Source organism: Apaloderma vittatum, unplaced genomic scaffold, assembly GCF_000703405.1.
Source record: "Apaloderma vittatum isolate BGI_N311 unplaced genomic scaffold, ASM70340v1 scaffold39841, whole genome shotgun sequence".
NCBI lineage: Eukaryota > Metazoa > Chordata > Aves > Trogoniformes > Trogonidae > Apaloderma > Apaloderma vittatum.
Window position 1 is genome coordinate 45,306 of NW_009699182.1, and position 13,913 is coordinate 59,218.

Here is a 13,913-nt window from a genome sequence, read left to right on the forward strand (position 1 = left end):
GAGTTTAACAGTGGGGTGGACAGACATTCATAAAAGAAGTTTCTGTCTATCTGTAGTTGAATTGGTTATTTTACTCCAATCTGTTGCTGCAAAAACTTTTCTTCTGGTACTATAGCAGTGAACCTAAAGAGTACTGCTATGCATTTTGTGATGGGGCCCTCCGAGCACGTTCTGGTGTCATACGGTGTGTGAGTGGTGGCAGGCTGTGATTTGCAGATTTTGCTGTCTGCATAAATTGAGAGCCAGCCGGAAACAAGCAGTAAAGCCCACAGGATGCAACTGGCTGCTTAGCTGCAGATAGCAGCAAATACATTGAGAACTGCAGACTGGGTATGTCCAATACAGGGTTCAGCATTGTATTAGGTGCCAAGATATGCATATTCAGTGAGTACAGGATGAGGCATAAATAGTGCATGCATGTATTTCTTCAGCTCTTCAGATAGCTACTGTTTAGGGAAAAGATTAACAGCTCTGAAATTCATTCCTTCCATACTTCATTGCAAGTTCAGGCTTAACTTTGGGAAAGCTTTCTTTCATCTCGAACTTGTCATTCTCAGAAATGACTCATCTTTTATCTGGTGTGACTGGAAGTTTGTTTTTATAGTCTAGATCAGGTTACAAAGAAACCTCCTATTCCAAGCCATGGAGACCATCCAGCTCTGACAGTACAGCCTATGTATGCAGCAGGGACTGGAATTATTGTCAGCATTACCACAGAATAATATTATGGTGCAGCTGTTCTGTGTATCTGGGATTTTGGGAGGATTGGCAAGCGAATGGAATTTGCTAGCTAGCTCATTCTTCAAAATAGCTGACAAAAACGTATATGGAATTCTAATAATTGACCTGATCTGACAATATTTTCCTCAGGAAATAGCATTAAGTGAACCCCAGGACAAACATCGGGAATTGTTTGTGTTTTGGCCTTCTAAAATACTGTTTTCCCCTGCAGGTTCAAGAAATCCATCTCGATCAAAATAGAATTCCATATACGTTTTTGTCAGCTAATAATTGACCTGATCTGACAATATTTTCCTCAGGAAATAGCATTAAGTGAACCCCAGGACAAACATCGGGAATTGTTTGTGTTTTGGCCTTCTAAAATACTGTTTTCCCCTGCAGGTTCAAGAAATCCATCTCGATTACCTGCAGCACATGCAGACTCCTGTCCAAGCTCTCCTGCATTCAGAACAGGCAGTGAACCTTCTCTAAGCCCCACGGTTGTTCAGAAAGTCACCTCTGAGTCACTCGTAGGGGAAGCTCTTAGAGGATCAGACAGTCAGCTCTGTCCAAAGCCTCCACCTAAACCCAGCAAAGCACCCCTGATGAAGCCCCCAGATTCTCCTTTGGCTTCACACAGTTCTGAAGGACACTATTGTGAACTAAGCCCTGCCAGTGATCCTGCAGCAACAAAACAACTTGTATTTCAGAAAAACAGCTACATGGAACTGCTGACACGAAAGGAGAGGGGAACCTACTCATTCAGGAACTCTGAAACAAACTATTTGATCCTGGAAGATGATTCTACAGTGAATTCTGCAGATCTTTTAGAAGCTTCAAATGAGATGACTCAAGAAGACAGCATCTTTTCTGCCCCTGTTTTTGAGACAGTGTCTAGTTTTAAACCGAATGATTTTGAATCCAAGCTACTTCCTCCCGAAAACAAGCCATTAGAAACATCAATGTTAAGAAGAGTTAAGGAGCTTTTCACCAACAACAATCCAAAGATTATTGCACAGCACATTCTTAGAATGGACTGCAAGGTAAAAAAAATGAATTTGTTTCCTTGCATTTTATTTTATATTGTGCAAGTTTAGTCTTTTTAAAGAACTGACTTGAAAAGATTAATAAGTAGATTTGCAGCTAGTGTAATAAATGTATTGACTTGCAGGAATTTTTAGGGTGGGTTTTTTGTTTTGTTTTTTTACCATTTGGAGAAAAGAGTGTTAACAAGCCATTTGGACTAAAGGTCTCCTACCATCCTTGACTTTAGACTCAAATTCTTTGTGTTCCATACATGTTTTTAATTACCTATCAGCTGCCATCTATCTGTGATCCAGCCTTTCTTCTACACTGAAGGAAGAGCTATCTCTGCTGTAAACCACTGTGGGAAGAACTGCTCGTGACAGGAAATAGCTAACTAGCTTGCAAGGGCAAACAAGAGGCAGACATTACCTGGGTTTGCCATACTGCTGGCCATAATATAAGACATTCAATGCAACTGATTATATTTACACTTCTAAAACTAACTGCTCTCCTAATCTAGTCTTAGAGCTGCATTTCTTTCCTGTGAGAGAACTGTATTGCTAGTGGAACCAATTATAAAGATGTAGAAATACAAAGAACTGTTTTTCACAACATAGATTTTGTTCAGCTGACAGGGCCTGGAGATCAGGTCTTGGATCAGAAATATGGGAAGACAGAAGTAGTTACCTATTTATGATGACTTTGTGTAATAAAAGAAATGCAACTGCATTTGAATCTGCACCACTCTGCTGGTATGACTAAGGGCTGTACCTGCTGCAGAGCAGCTACAGGAACCAAATGTCATGGGCTTTGTTGGGTTTTGGTTGGCTGATTTTTAAGAGCAGCTTGAAAGCAACGCACATGGCTAGTTACTGAGCATCTCCACTGCAGACAAGAAAGCAAGTGGGAATGGTACTGCTCCAAAAGAAACGTGTCTGTAGCACTGGGCTAGCGCTGCTGCAGTGATCTGCACCATAGGTCTGGGAAGGGGGCAGTTCACTGGAGCAGCAGTGGTGTGAGCGTGTGTGAGTGCCTGTCAGCTGCCGGCTCCCTGCCAACAGCAAATACAAGCTGCTCTCCCCAGTAGCAGCGTTGGCTGCTGCTATGTGAGATTTCACGCAGACATGGTGACTCAGAAAAACCTCATCTCCACAACTGATCTTTACAGAAGTGATAGGTTGTGGCTTCCTTACTATGGTTCCACAAGTAGTAACAGTATTCTCCAACATTTTAGTTTCTTCCTTCAGTCTAATAGCAATAAACAATGCCTTTTACTATGTTGTTAAGGAGCATGTTGTTGAAGGCATCCAATATGCATGCCTTAGAGAAGTAGTAAGGTTGTTTTAATATATATGATGTTCAGTTTGCTCATTCATAGTGTCCTTATTTTAAGTCCTATAAATTTGGAATGGAGCCAAGGCAACTAGCCTGCTGGAAGAGTGGAAGCCTGTAAAATTAGTTAAGAGTCACTGGAATGTTTTACAGAAGCAGATCTTTTGGATTTTGAAGCATAAACACTAACTAGCTGGGCCGCTTAGAGAAGTCTTTTATCTTCATCTTGCAGTGCTCAGAGCCAATGACTGTTCATTGGTAACTTTTTGCACACTGTACCACATTGGTGCACGATACAATGAGACAGACCAATGTGAACTCGGCCAGAATAACTCTGTGCACTGAGATCTATGATAAGGCTGAAGTTCATAGGTCGTCTCGTGTGGCATCAGTAGCTCAGTTTGCCTTTTAAAGGCAGACATTTCTAGATGAAAGAAGCACATATATGGTAAATGATGAAGTGCATACCTGCTACTTGCATCCCTGAGAGGGCTTTTTGAGATGGACTAGCAACGGTGTGTCTTCAGGGGCTTCCTATCACTCCTGCATCTCTAGAAGTGAAACAGGTTTCTCTACAGTGCTACCTTTTGTACCAGTGAGGCTTGTTGTGCGGGCCAGATTACTTTCCTCTTTTCATAACCAAGAAAGCCTGCAGATGGATGTATTGGAAAATAGCAGGCAGATTGGTTTGTAAATGTGTCAACATACAGGCCTTAAACCTGCAGATAATCTCACACTCTCATATTAATGTGGTTTTGCTTATAATTAGCATGTGTAATTGTTACTGATGTAACCAGTAGCTTATACTGTATATTTAAAAATCAAAGAGAAATTGGTGAGGGTGTCAACTTTCACATCCTGCATTCCTTAGACACAACATTAAAGTCCCTTTACTAATTAAGCCTTATGAAGACCCTGTGGTGTAACCCCAAAACATTCTGAGCAGTTGTCTTTCTAGAAATGAAGGCAAAGCAAATGTGTGCATCTTTAAGGCCAACATCTTAAAGGCAAAAGAGCTGTGCCACCCACAGTGCCACCCTGACAACAATCAGGTCAAGTGACTACCACGCATCTGGGAGCTGGCATATGAACTTCTTTCTGGACAAGGACAGAAGCTTGATAAAGCATTTTGGTCACACCTTTTATATGTTTCCTAATGACTGAATCATTTTAAAAAAAAAAAAAAAAGTAGGTTTGTGGGGGTTTGTGTGTAAGACACTGAATGTGCTAAGTTAGTAAAGTTTTTCTTAGATTACTGTATGCTAATGTACGCTGAGCACTTAGTTCTGTATGCCCTGCTTTTACGTGGAGGACTTCTACATGGCTGGTTTGTGGGGTTTTTTTTCAATTAAGTTGTTTTCAAAACTCATGCACAAATATTTGCACTTGACAGGTGGCAAGGATACTAGAAGTTTCTGAAGAGATGAGGAAGATTATGGGAGTGAACTCTGGTCTTGAACTGATTACCCTGCCTTATGGACACCAACTGCGCCTTGACCTAATTGAAAGGTAAACGTTTCTGTTACTCATTTCCGGGGCAGATGGCCAGAAGATCAGAGCATTGCTATATTGTATTCTGCATTTCCTCCAAGCGTGTTCTCCTGTACGTTTTCTGAACTCTGGTGGACAGAAGATAATGTAGCGAGATGGCATGTAACTACTTTTTTGCACAGAAAAGATTCCTTAAGGTCATGGGGCAACACCATGCATGTCATACAGAGAAAGTGGAATTGTATCGAAAACAGGGTCCTTGGCACTTCTGAACACCCTCAGCACTCCTTTAAGAATTTAGGTAAAGTTTGGGGACCTCTAAACTTGTTGAGCATGCACATAGTTTCTGGAAGAGATTAAAGGTAGTGGCCTCCTGTAACTGATGAACAGGCTAGAGGATCTAGTGAAGTAAGAAACGATCAGCAAAGCTTTCTGTAAAACTTCTGCACGAGGGTGCAGTTAAGGTCTTCTATCCCTCATCTACAGTTTCTGCTTCTCCAATGCAGATTTAAGTAATATAGTTGCTGAAATTCAGGGAGAAAGTGTGAGAATTTGAATGTGGAAGACAAAGGGAATTGGGGAAATTTTCCCAAAAGGTTTCATTCATGTGTAATAGTAGTATCTTTTATTAAATTTATTAAAACACAAATTTCAAGCCAGTGTAGACATATATATTCCATATAATGGCATTACTGGTCTTGAAACAAGTATGTTGCTAAGAGTAATTTACTGGGCACACTGAGGTATTGAAAGATACCTTTGAATTGATCTTTTCTGAACATATGTACAGTGTAACATATTATTAATTTAATAATTTGTAACCTCTAATATAAATTGTTTCACTGACAGGCACAATACCATGGCAATAGGAATAGCTGTGGATATCTTGGGCTGCACAGGAAGTCTAGAAGACAGAGCAGCAACATTAAACAGAATCATCCAAGTTGCAGTAGAGCTGAAGGAGTCACTGGGGGATTTGTATGCATTTTCCGCCATCATGAAAGCACTGGAAATGCCACAGGTACAAGTCTTTTCCTCTTTACATTCCAAACATGGAACTGTTTGATGGCTTATTACATTTATGTAATTTCTTCAAGACTACAGAGATCATCAGAAGAGAAACTGCATCACTAGCAGTGTACTCTTTCTCTGAATTGCTATGAAGGCAATTAATAGATATTCTCTATTTTATATGAACAGGTCTCTAGGTTAGAACAAACCTGGACTTCTCTAAGACATCATTATACCCAGACTGCCATTCTGTATGAAAAACAGCTGAAGCCGTTTAGCAAGGCTTTGCATGAAGGACAAGATGAGTGGAATAGTGAGTATGAGTGACACTGGTTTCTGCTGAGCCTTTTGAATCTCCTACTACCGATTTCCTGTGTAGGGATATGAGGCAGCTGCTGTTTCGATAGCTGTGCAGCATACATTAAAATGACTACAAGGACTTTAATAATGCCGTATAAGACAATGAAATAGAAGGAAACAGTCTGCCAGCCAAACATCAGCATGTGTTTCTGTCCATATAACATTCTGCCTAAACCCACACTCCCCATTTTGTGGAGCAGAAACACTCTGCCTCATCCTGCCTCAGACAGGGGGGAAAAAAAAATAATCTTCTTCAGAGGAGAGTTACTCCCAGCACATTTTCTTTATTTGCTTTGTCTGTTGGATCAGAGGATGAATCCTCAAATACCTCACGAGGTGCGCCTGCACCAGATTCTTTGCAGCTCTGCTCTCCAAAGGGGTGCAAAGCAGAGGTAACTAACTTTTCTCTGAACGTTCTAAGAGAATGGGTAGAGAAGAAAAACTTTCTGGCCTCACAGAATTTACTGGAAGGACCCAGATTTTATACATTTAAAAACTCCTGCCACTGTCTAGTAATTCAGCAGAGCCTTCTCCTGTAGCAAACACAGTTTTCCGACACTAATTTGTCTTGGCCTTCTCCCTCCAACTGGTTCACTGGGAACTGGCAGGACAGGTGTGTCTGAGGTAAGGTGTTAAATTTGACAGCTAGAAGACACGTACTAGTTTCCGGCTTTGAAAGGAATACTGCAGTTAGAATACCTTCTTCAATTAATAGGATAATGTCTGATGATATGAATCATTTGTTGTTCTCTATCTCAGAGACTGTCAGCGCTCCACAGAACAATGTAACAGTGCCACTGCTGATGCCTCTCATTACCTTGATGGAGCGACAAGCTGTTGTTTTTGAAGGCATGGACCTGTGGGAAAGTAGTGACCAAAGCTGTGAAATAATGCTCAAGCACTTGTCCACAGCTCGTCAGATAGCACAGAACGCAGAAGTGTACAGCCTGAATGCAGAACGGGTGCTGGAAGGTAGGGAACACGAGTAGGAGAAACTGCTGCATGTGAGCAGGAGGTGTGGGTTATGTCTGAAGAATAAGGCCTCTGCCTAAGTGTGGCTAAAAGTCAGTGCAAGAAATTCTTCTCTGCTTTCATGGGAGCCGAGATAGGAGCAAATGGCCTGCAGGAAACTCAGTCTGAGGACAACATCAATATTGTTTAATAGCAGACAGTAAATTATTCATCATTACAGTTCTGCAGTAAGCAACAGAGATATGTTTTTTTAAACACAGTCAGAGTTCTCACGACTTATATACTGACCCTTCTAGTAACTGAAGTACAGTAAGGATGGAGGATAACTTCCTGTCTTCTGTACAATTAAAACTCCTACTCTGATTTTTTCCAAATAAACCCATCATGTTAAGATTCTTTACAGCCGTGCAGGATGCGATGCTGAGATCTTGACCATTTGCAGCCAGAAAGCAGCAACATGTTAATAACATGATTTTCTATGTTAAACTTGTAGTGAAACAGGGAAGAGAGAGAAATACAAGTATTTCTGTAGGCAGCATATATAAATCAGTACCTATAAGGTCAGGCCATGACAATTCTAGACCCATGAGAACTAACTCAAGTGTCCTAGTGTCCTCAGAGCCATTTATTTGTGTGCTACTAGAAAGTCACAGATGAAAAGGATTGTCATTGTTTTACTAACTTCTTAAAGTAAGTGTGCAAAAGGAACAAGCACACTAAAGCTTATTTACTTGGAGCTAATATAGTTTAAAAGCTATTTCTTCTGAATAAAAAAACTTGCCTGAGGATTATATTGTGGGATTCTTTTTACTCACTAGGTTTCCAGCCAGATGAAGAGATGAGTGAAATCTTCAAGACAGAATTTCAAATGAGATTGCTCTGGGGCAGCAAAGGAGCAGAAGTTAAACAAAACGAAAGATATGACAAATTCAGCCAGATTTTAACTGCACTTTCCCGAAAACTGGAACCTCCCCCAGTGAAGCAGGTGGAACAATTAAGTATATAAGACTGTAAACACTATTTAAATTATATACTCGAAATAACCTTAGCTTTCTTTTGGCAGTTTGGTAGTGCACAAACTTCTTGCATTTCACAAGGAGTTTAGAATTTCTAACTGCACAATGCACACTTGTTTTAAAACTACTGATTTCTAAACAAGTTATTTATTTACTGTGTCACCAAGTCACTTAATGGTCCCTTTAAACAGTTAGGTTATCCCTGCGAGATAGCCTTACAGCTTTTTTGCATTTCCCCACAGCTGAAATGTTTTGGTAATGCCTAGGAGCAAGGGCATTGGCATCTTAATACTAAAATGAAGCAACAAGTGTAAATAAAATGATAAACTATGTGACATTGCAGAAAATTTGCTGTACCATATTCCTTTAATGAATATAGAACACTGTACATAAAGAACTGTGAATTAAAGTATATCTTTATGCAAAATAATGTGCATATTTCCAGAACTACTGCAGGTTACAGAAATGATCCTTTATCTGCAACCACAACAGAAGGCTCAAATATCACTGCACCTATGAAAGTAGAAAATGAGTTGTGTATGTGCTGGGACAATGTTGTGGGTTTTTTTAAGACAGCATCTGTAGTACTTCGGCTTTTGTTGGAGCCTGCACAACAGCTACGCTGCCAGGGATGAATGATGAAATGGCAAGAACAAACAACCCAGATAAATAAAATGCTTTTAGATATGAGTAAATGTAGGTGTATGTATATATTAAACTTGCTTCATTTACTGAGGTGAATCACTTTGGTAAGTAGTACCAAAGGTTGGACTTGATGACCCTGGAGGTCCTTTTCAACCATAATTATTCTGTGATTCTGTACTTTTTTTTCCTTGGGTGAAGGCAAAGCGTAAGCTGTTAGCACTTTTCACAGGAAATCAGTGTCCAATGGTGTTTACATGAAGAGTGCTTTAGCAGCGAATTCCACTTTGTCACATAGTGAATTAGTGTATTGGCATTATTGTCACAAGTTGTATAAATATTTAAGCAAGAACTATGGACTAGATGATCTTTTGAGGTCCCTTCCAACCCCTAACATTCTGTGATTCTGTTCAGGGCTGCACGTGCTCGTTGTCAGTAAGCGTATTTCTGGAGCGAGATGTTACAGCATTTGAAACTATTGGAGTAGGCCAACAACAAAACCAGCACCAACATCTACAAGCACAGAAGAGGTTCTACCACCATAATGACAGGTTACAGACCTAATGCTGAAAGTCTCCCTCTCTATCTCAACAGAAGACAAACAGGGAAGCTAATTACTTAGACCATGAAAAGATTTTTTTTATTCCATGAAAATATTCTCAACAGAGAACACTATTTTTAAACAAAGCGTTTAACATTCAGGAAATCAACATGTGCACAAAAAGGGATTAAAAATTACTGGAAAATGTAAGATTCTTTAAGACAACTCACGTTCAGAATTTTAGCGTGATTTATAACTAGCTGTGCAAGTACAAATGATTTTTTTTTCCTATGTTTAATAACCCTCATACAAGTTGCACTACCCCTCCATGAAAGCAACCTGCCTCCAAAGGAAGCAAATCCTGGTTTTAGAAAAACAAACAGTAGCGTGAAAAGAACTTTTAGTCCTTTACCAGGAAGTGTTACCTGCAAGGCTGTTAAGCCAGGCAAACCACAGACCCTTTAGCAGAAAATACACAGATCACATTTCTTCCTTATCTCTAACTTTAAAATAAAGAAGCACTAGGTTTTTAAAAAAAAGACAAAACCACAAACCAACAAAAAACCCCTACAACCCACCCCCAAAACCCCAAACCCCCAAAACCTACCTAAGTAGTTTTGTCAGTATTGAGTAATGTCACATTATTATATAAATAACCCTGTATACAAGCTTCAAAAATCTAAACTTTAGAGTTTAATAGCCCCCGTAGTACACTACGTCAAGCTGTGTAATAGTGGTATACATAACAAAAGGAATAAACCCCTACACAAGTCACTCAGATTCAGTTTTACTGGTAGTACAGTTCCTAATAACACTGAAATTAAAAAGAATCCAGCACTGCTGCACCCACATATTGCTTGAGACCCCAGAAAAACAGGATATTTTGATTATTAATTTCATTTCCCCAAACAGCAGGCGGCTGGGTTGACAAGCTTGCTTTGATACAAGTATCCCTTCCCCCAACATCTCTAGTCTAATTCTTATCACCCTAATAACTCAGATATGATGTATTTATTAATCAAACCACAAATGGGAGGCAAGACAACATAAGCAATAGGGGCACTGCAGACAACTATATTTACACATATAAACATATCCAAATTTCAATTGTTTACAAGTAAAAGTGCACACAGATCATTACGAAATATCACTCAAATTTCAACTGGTCCATACAATGAAGCGTCGCCTGGAAATGGACTAGCACTGCAGTAATTAAAATTGGAACTTCATAGTGAAAAATTAAAAGACAGTTTCCATAAAAAATATTTTAAAAAATATTAAAGTCAAACAAAGAGATACATTTCAATGTATAAAATTCATGATGCACCATGTATCCAGTAAAGTAGAGCTCTAGAAAACACCTACCGTGGCTACCTCAGCAGCTGCAGGACTGCGAAAAGAGCTGAGACGCAAAGCCCTTTGTGGGATACTGTAAATGGTAGTGTTGGCAAACAACAGATTTAGGCACTCTCGTTTAAGGCAGCATTTGAATGGCAAGTGGTTGACTTCTGAAAACAGTCATTAGCTTGCAGTGGTGAATCTCTCTGGTGGTGTTCCAGGATTTCAATGCTCACGACAGGTTACTGAAGTGCTGAAGACGGACCACAGTTCTCGGAGTTTCTCTTGGTTGCATTGTAGGCTAGAGCTGAGATGCATTATTTCCCCAAATCAACACAAATACATCATGGTCACTTATCAGTTATGCCAAAAATGGGAATGTAATGATGGTTGCAGTGGGATAGTTATAGCATGGGTACTGGGATGAAACTCTAGTGCTGAAGATATTTAAAGAAAACAATTTGTTATGAAATAAGACAAGCAATCATGGCAGAGTGTTATGCAGACAGGCCTGACTGTCCTAGGCATGCAGGAGGAGGTTAACAGCGAGCATGGAGGTGGCACAGGCAGACTGATAACTGACGTATCTAAGTGACTGCCAATTAAAATGAGTCCAAAATCATAGCTGATATAACTAAAACATAGGCACGAGCTAAAATGTAAGTTTGAAAATAAAGCAATTTTAGGAGCAGTATAGCCTTTTTACTCTGGAAAAGGAAGTCTTATTTTCCTGCACAAATGGAAGAATTTGTAATATGTCCTTACCTATGTATGGAGATGCTAAGATGTTAGTGACTAAATGTACGTCTGCATGCATTCATGCAACTAGCTTTTCCCCTTGGGCCTCCCCATCTAGTACCCCCCACCCCCCTCCACCCCCAGCAGCTGCATGTAACCTCCTTCAAGATCTCGCCCATTTTCTCAGAAACCCGCTTCAGGAACCTGCAGTCCAAGAGGAAAAAGAAAAGAACAAAGTTACTGAAGGCCTTTAGAAGACACAGAAGCGTGCTCGTTTCTAACAGGCCACTCTCAGTGCCTATACATTAGCCTTGTACTTAATTCCACAAACTCATTAGAAACACGAGCCACGGCTTTTACATTAGCTTTTATCTCAAGTAATCAAGTAGTACAATGCAGTTTCTAATCCTCAGTGATTTAACAGTGAGGGGAATTGTACATTTAAGACCTTGATTTCAAACTAAACATGATGAAATTCAAAGACAGATACAGGCACAAATTAAGAATATCAACTCATTCCCTTTTCAGGAAAAGAGAGAGGTTTCAGTAAGACATGAAGCATTACATGCATGTGGTCTCTTTTTTGTTGGTGCAAGGTATCTAAGAGTTAGAACAATGACGTTGTGTCAATATTCAACATTCTCTGTTACAAGTACTGAAAAGGAAGGAGAGAAGCAGGTCAGTGGACTTTCTGTCCTTAATCGTAATGTCTTTTCCTGAGTATTTTTGTTGAGCTTTCAGAATCAGAAAACATTTTCCTGTTTAAGAAGTGAAAGCTGCCAAGTATTTGTGAAGGAAGGAAATTAATAATTTTCAGTAACTGAGTTCATTTAGTTATTAGATGAAAAAACTCTCTGTTTTAAGCATATACTTTAAGTCATAAAAGTGGGAACAGTAAATCTTAGAGATCTTTAAAATAAGTAATTTTTCAATTCTCTCTTAAAAAAGAGAGAACTTTAAAAAGACTGGTGTAAGATGCATAATTGAATGTGGTTACCTCTGAAAAAACTAAAGGAAACTCACACTGCAAAGAACAGACCATTGCTGACTTCTGATATTCTAATGCTTTCCATGAACCTGTGTAACTTACTATTTTCCCTGGGGAGGGTACAACTGAAAGCTGCCAGTTTACTGTTAGATATAGGTTACTGCACCTTTGCTGTTTTTCTCTAGCGTTACATCTATATATGATGTTGGCACATAGCCTTCCTCTCCATTATGTCTTCGAGCTCTTGTCCACCCATCTCCTTTGTCCTCCTCAATAATGTACAAAATTTCCCCTTCTTTCATAGCTAGAGTGCCTTCATTATGACCTAGGAAAAACAAGAGGCACAGTCTCAATGTTCGTACAGAATTTCAAATCCTGTTTTTCCCAGAGCATAGTTTCCAGATTATATATAAACAGGAAGAACCAAAAATCTGTGCAAGAGAACATATGGTCCAACAGGCTTACAGACAAAAAATCTAGTCCAATTTGTAAAGCTGAATATTTGCCAGTAGGTGTGCTAATATTTATCTTAAACCAGCACAAAAGTACTGCTCATGAATTAAAGTGATTTATAAAATATTTCCACTGAACTTATAAGCAACTAGTTGCTCATACAGTTAATTTACTTTAAATCATTTTACTTGTCTTCTCTGACAAATAGTCTGTGCCTTACAGTAAAGGAATCGGTAGTGCATGTTGTTAACCTTACCATCGAATGGATATATTGCCTTGCAATGTCCTATAGCGGGTAATGGATCGTCATCTTCAAACTCATCATCAAACTCGTTTGCATGTGCGTGTTGCTGAGCTGGGCTTCGAACTTCCTGATTTGCGTCATCCGTGTAACTCCCTTCAGGGCTATAATGCAATGAGCAGAGCATGAGGACTCTTCATGAACATGAAGAGTTCTTAGCTCTAAAACTCAGAACACACGTGCTTCACAGGAAGGGCAGGCCAGGGAGAGCACTCTGGGAATGCCCCTTAGCAGTTCTCATATTTACCGCTGGAGGTGATTTTCTGGAAATACTCATCTAACGAACACCTGGACCAAATTCTTCTACAAAAACAAATACAAATTTGACATACCTCTTTCTACAGAACATGGAAAACTGGTAAGCATTATGCAATGGAGTAAGTTTTAAAATGGAGTGAGTTTTAACAGGCACTGCTATTTCCTGAGTGGGTGTTTTGATTAGCTTCACTATTTTTTTATGCCACCATAATCACATGAAGTGACCTCTAGAATTCAGAACCAGTAAGACTTTAGAAGGACATAAACTTTCAGCAGATAAGTAACAATTACCACCTACTGTTAACTATCAAAGAAATGTACTGATCTTAGCTGTAAGTCATAAAAGTGGAAGAGATAGAATAGTACCTCTCTCTGCCCTGTGTTACAAGGTGGTTGATATCACTGCTGTGCCGCCTATCACTTCTGGCTGCTACTTTACCTTCAACCTCAGAGAGCCAGGCCTTGGGGAAAAAAGACAAATATTGGTGTCACAGAGAACTAAACCAGAAATACCATTTAACAAATGCACTTAACTGCCTACATGTTACTTGTCAACACACAGACACATTGAGACTGCATTCACATGTGAAGTCTCATACTTACTTCACATGAAGCGTGAATCTAGCCCTCATGCTTAGCTTATATTCTGTTCTGGTCTTAAGGGAAAAAATAATCTTTAACAACATATGAAATTCAGAACATGTGTCTTGGGTTACAATATGTAAC

The 13,913-nt window shown here is 39.5% G+C and overlaps 2 protein-coding genes across 2 annotated transcripts in view; one reads left to right on the forward strand and one right to left on the reverse strand.

Moving 5' to 3' along the window:
* BCAR3 (breast cancer anti-estrogen resistance 3) overlaps positions 1-8,113 on the forward strand; it is a 21,475-nt gene extending 13,362 nt beyond the window's left edge. Inside the window, 6 exon segments of the mRNA XM_009878267.1 lie at positions 1,123-1,763; positions 4,472-4,587; positions 5,419-5,590; positions 5,770-5,912; positions 6,710-6,912; positions 7,731-8,113. Of these exon segments, the coding sequence (XP_009876569.1) occupies positions 1,123-1,763; positions 4,472-4,587; positions 5,419-5,590; positions 5,770-5,912; positions 6,710-6,912; positions 7,731-7,918 (1,463 nt within the window). The 3' untranslated portion in view covers positions 7,919-8,113.
* Positions 8,114-11,145: 3,032 nt separating this feature from the next.
* Positions 11,146-13,648, reverse strand: LOC104280584 (formin-binding protein 1-like; the record flags this gene model as incomplete). The annotated part of the gene is made up of 4 exons (XM_009878268.1): positions 11,146-11,391; positions 12,342-12,500; positions 12,885-13,033; positions 13,554-13,648. Coding segments are annotated over 4 exons (411 nt in total), but the record flags the coding sequence as incomplete, so codon positions are not given.
* Between the last annotated feature and the right edge of the window lie 265 nt (positions 13,649-13,913).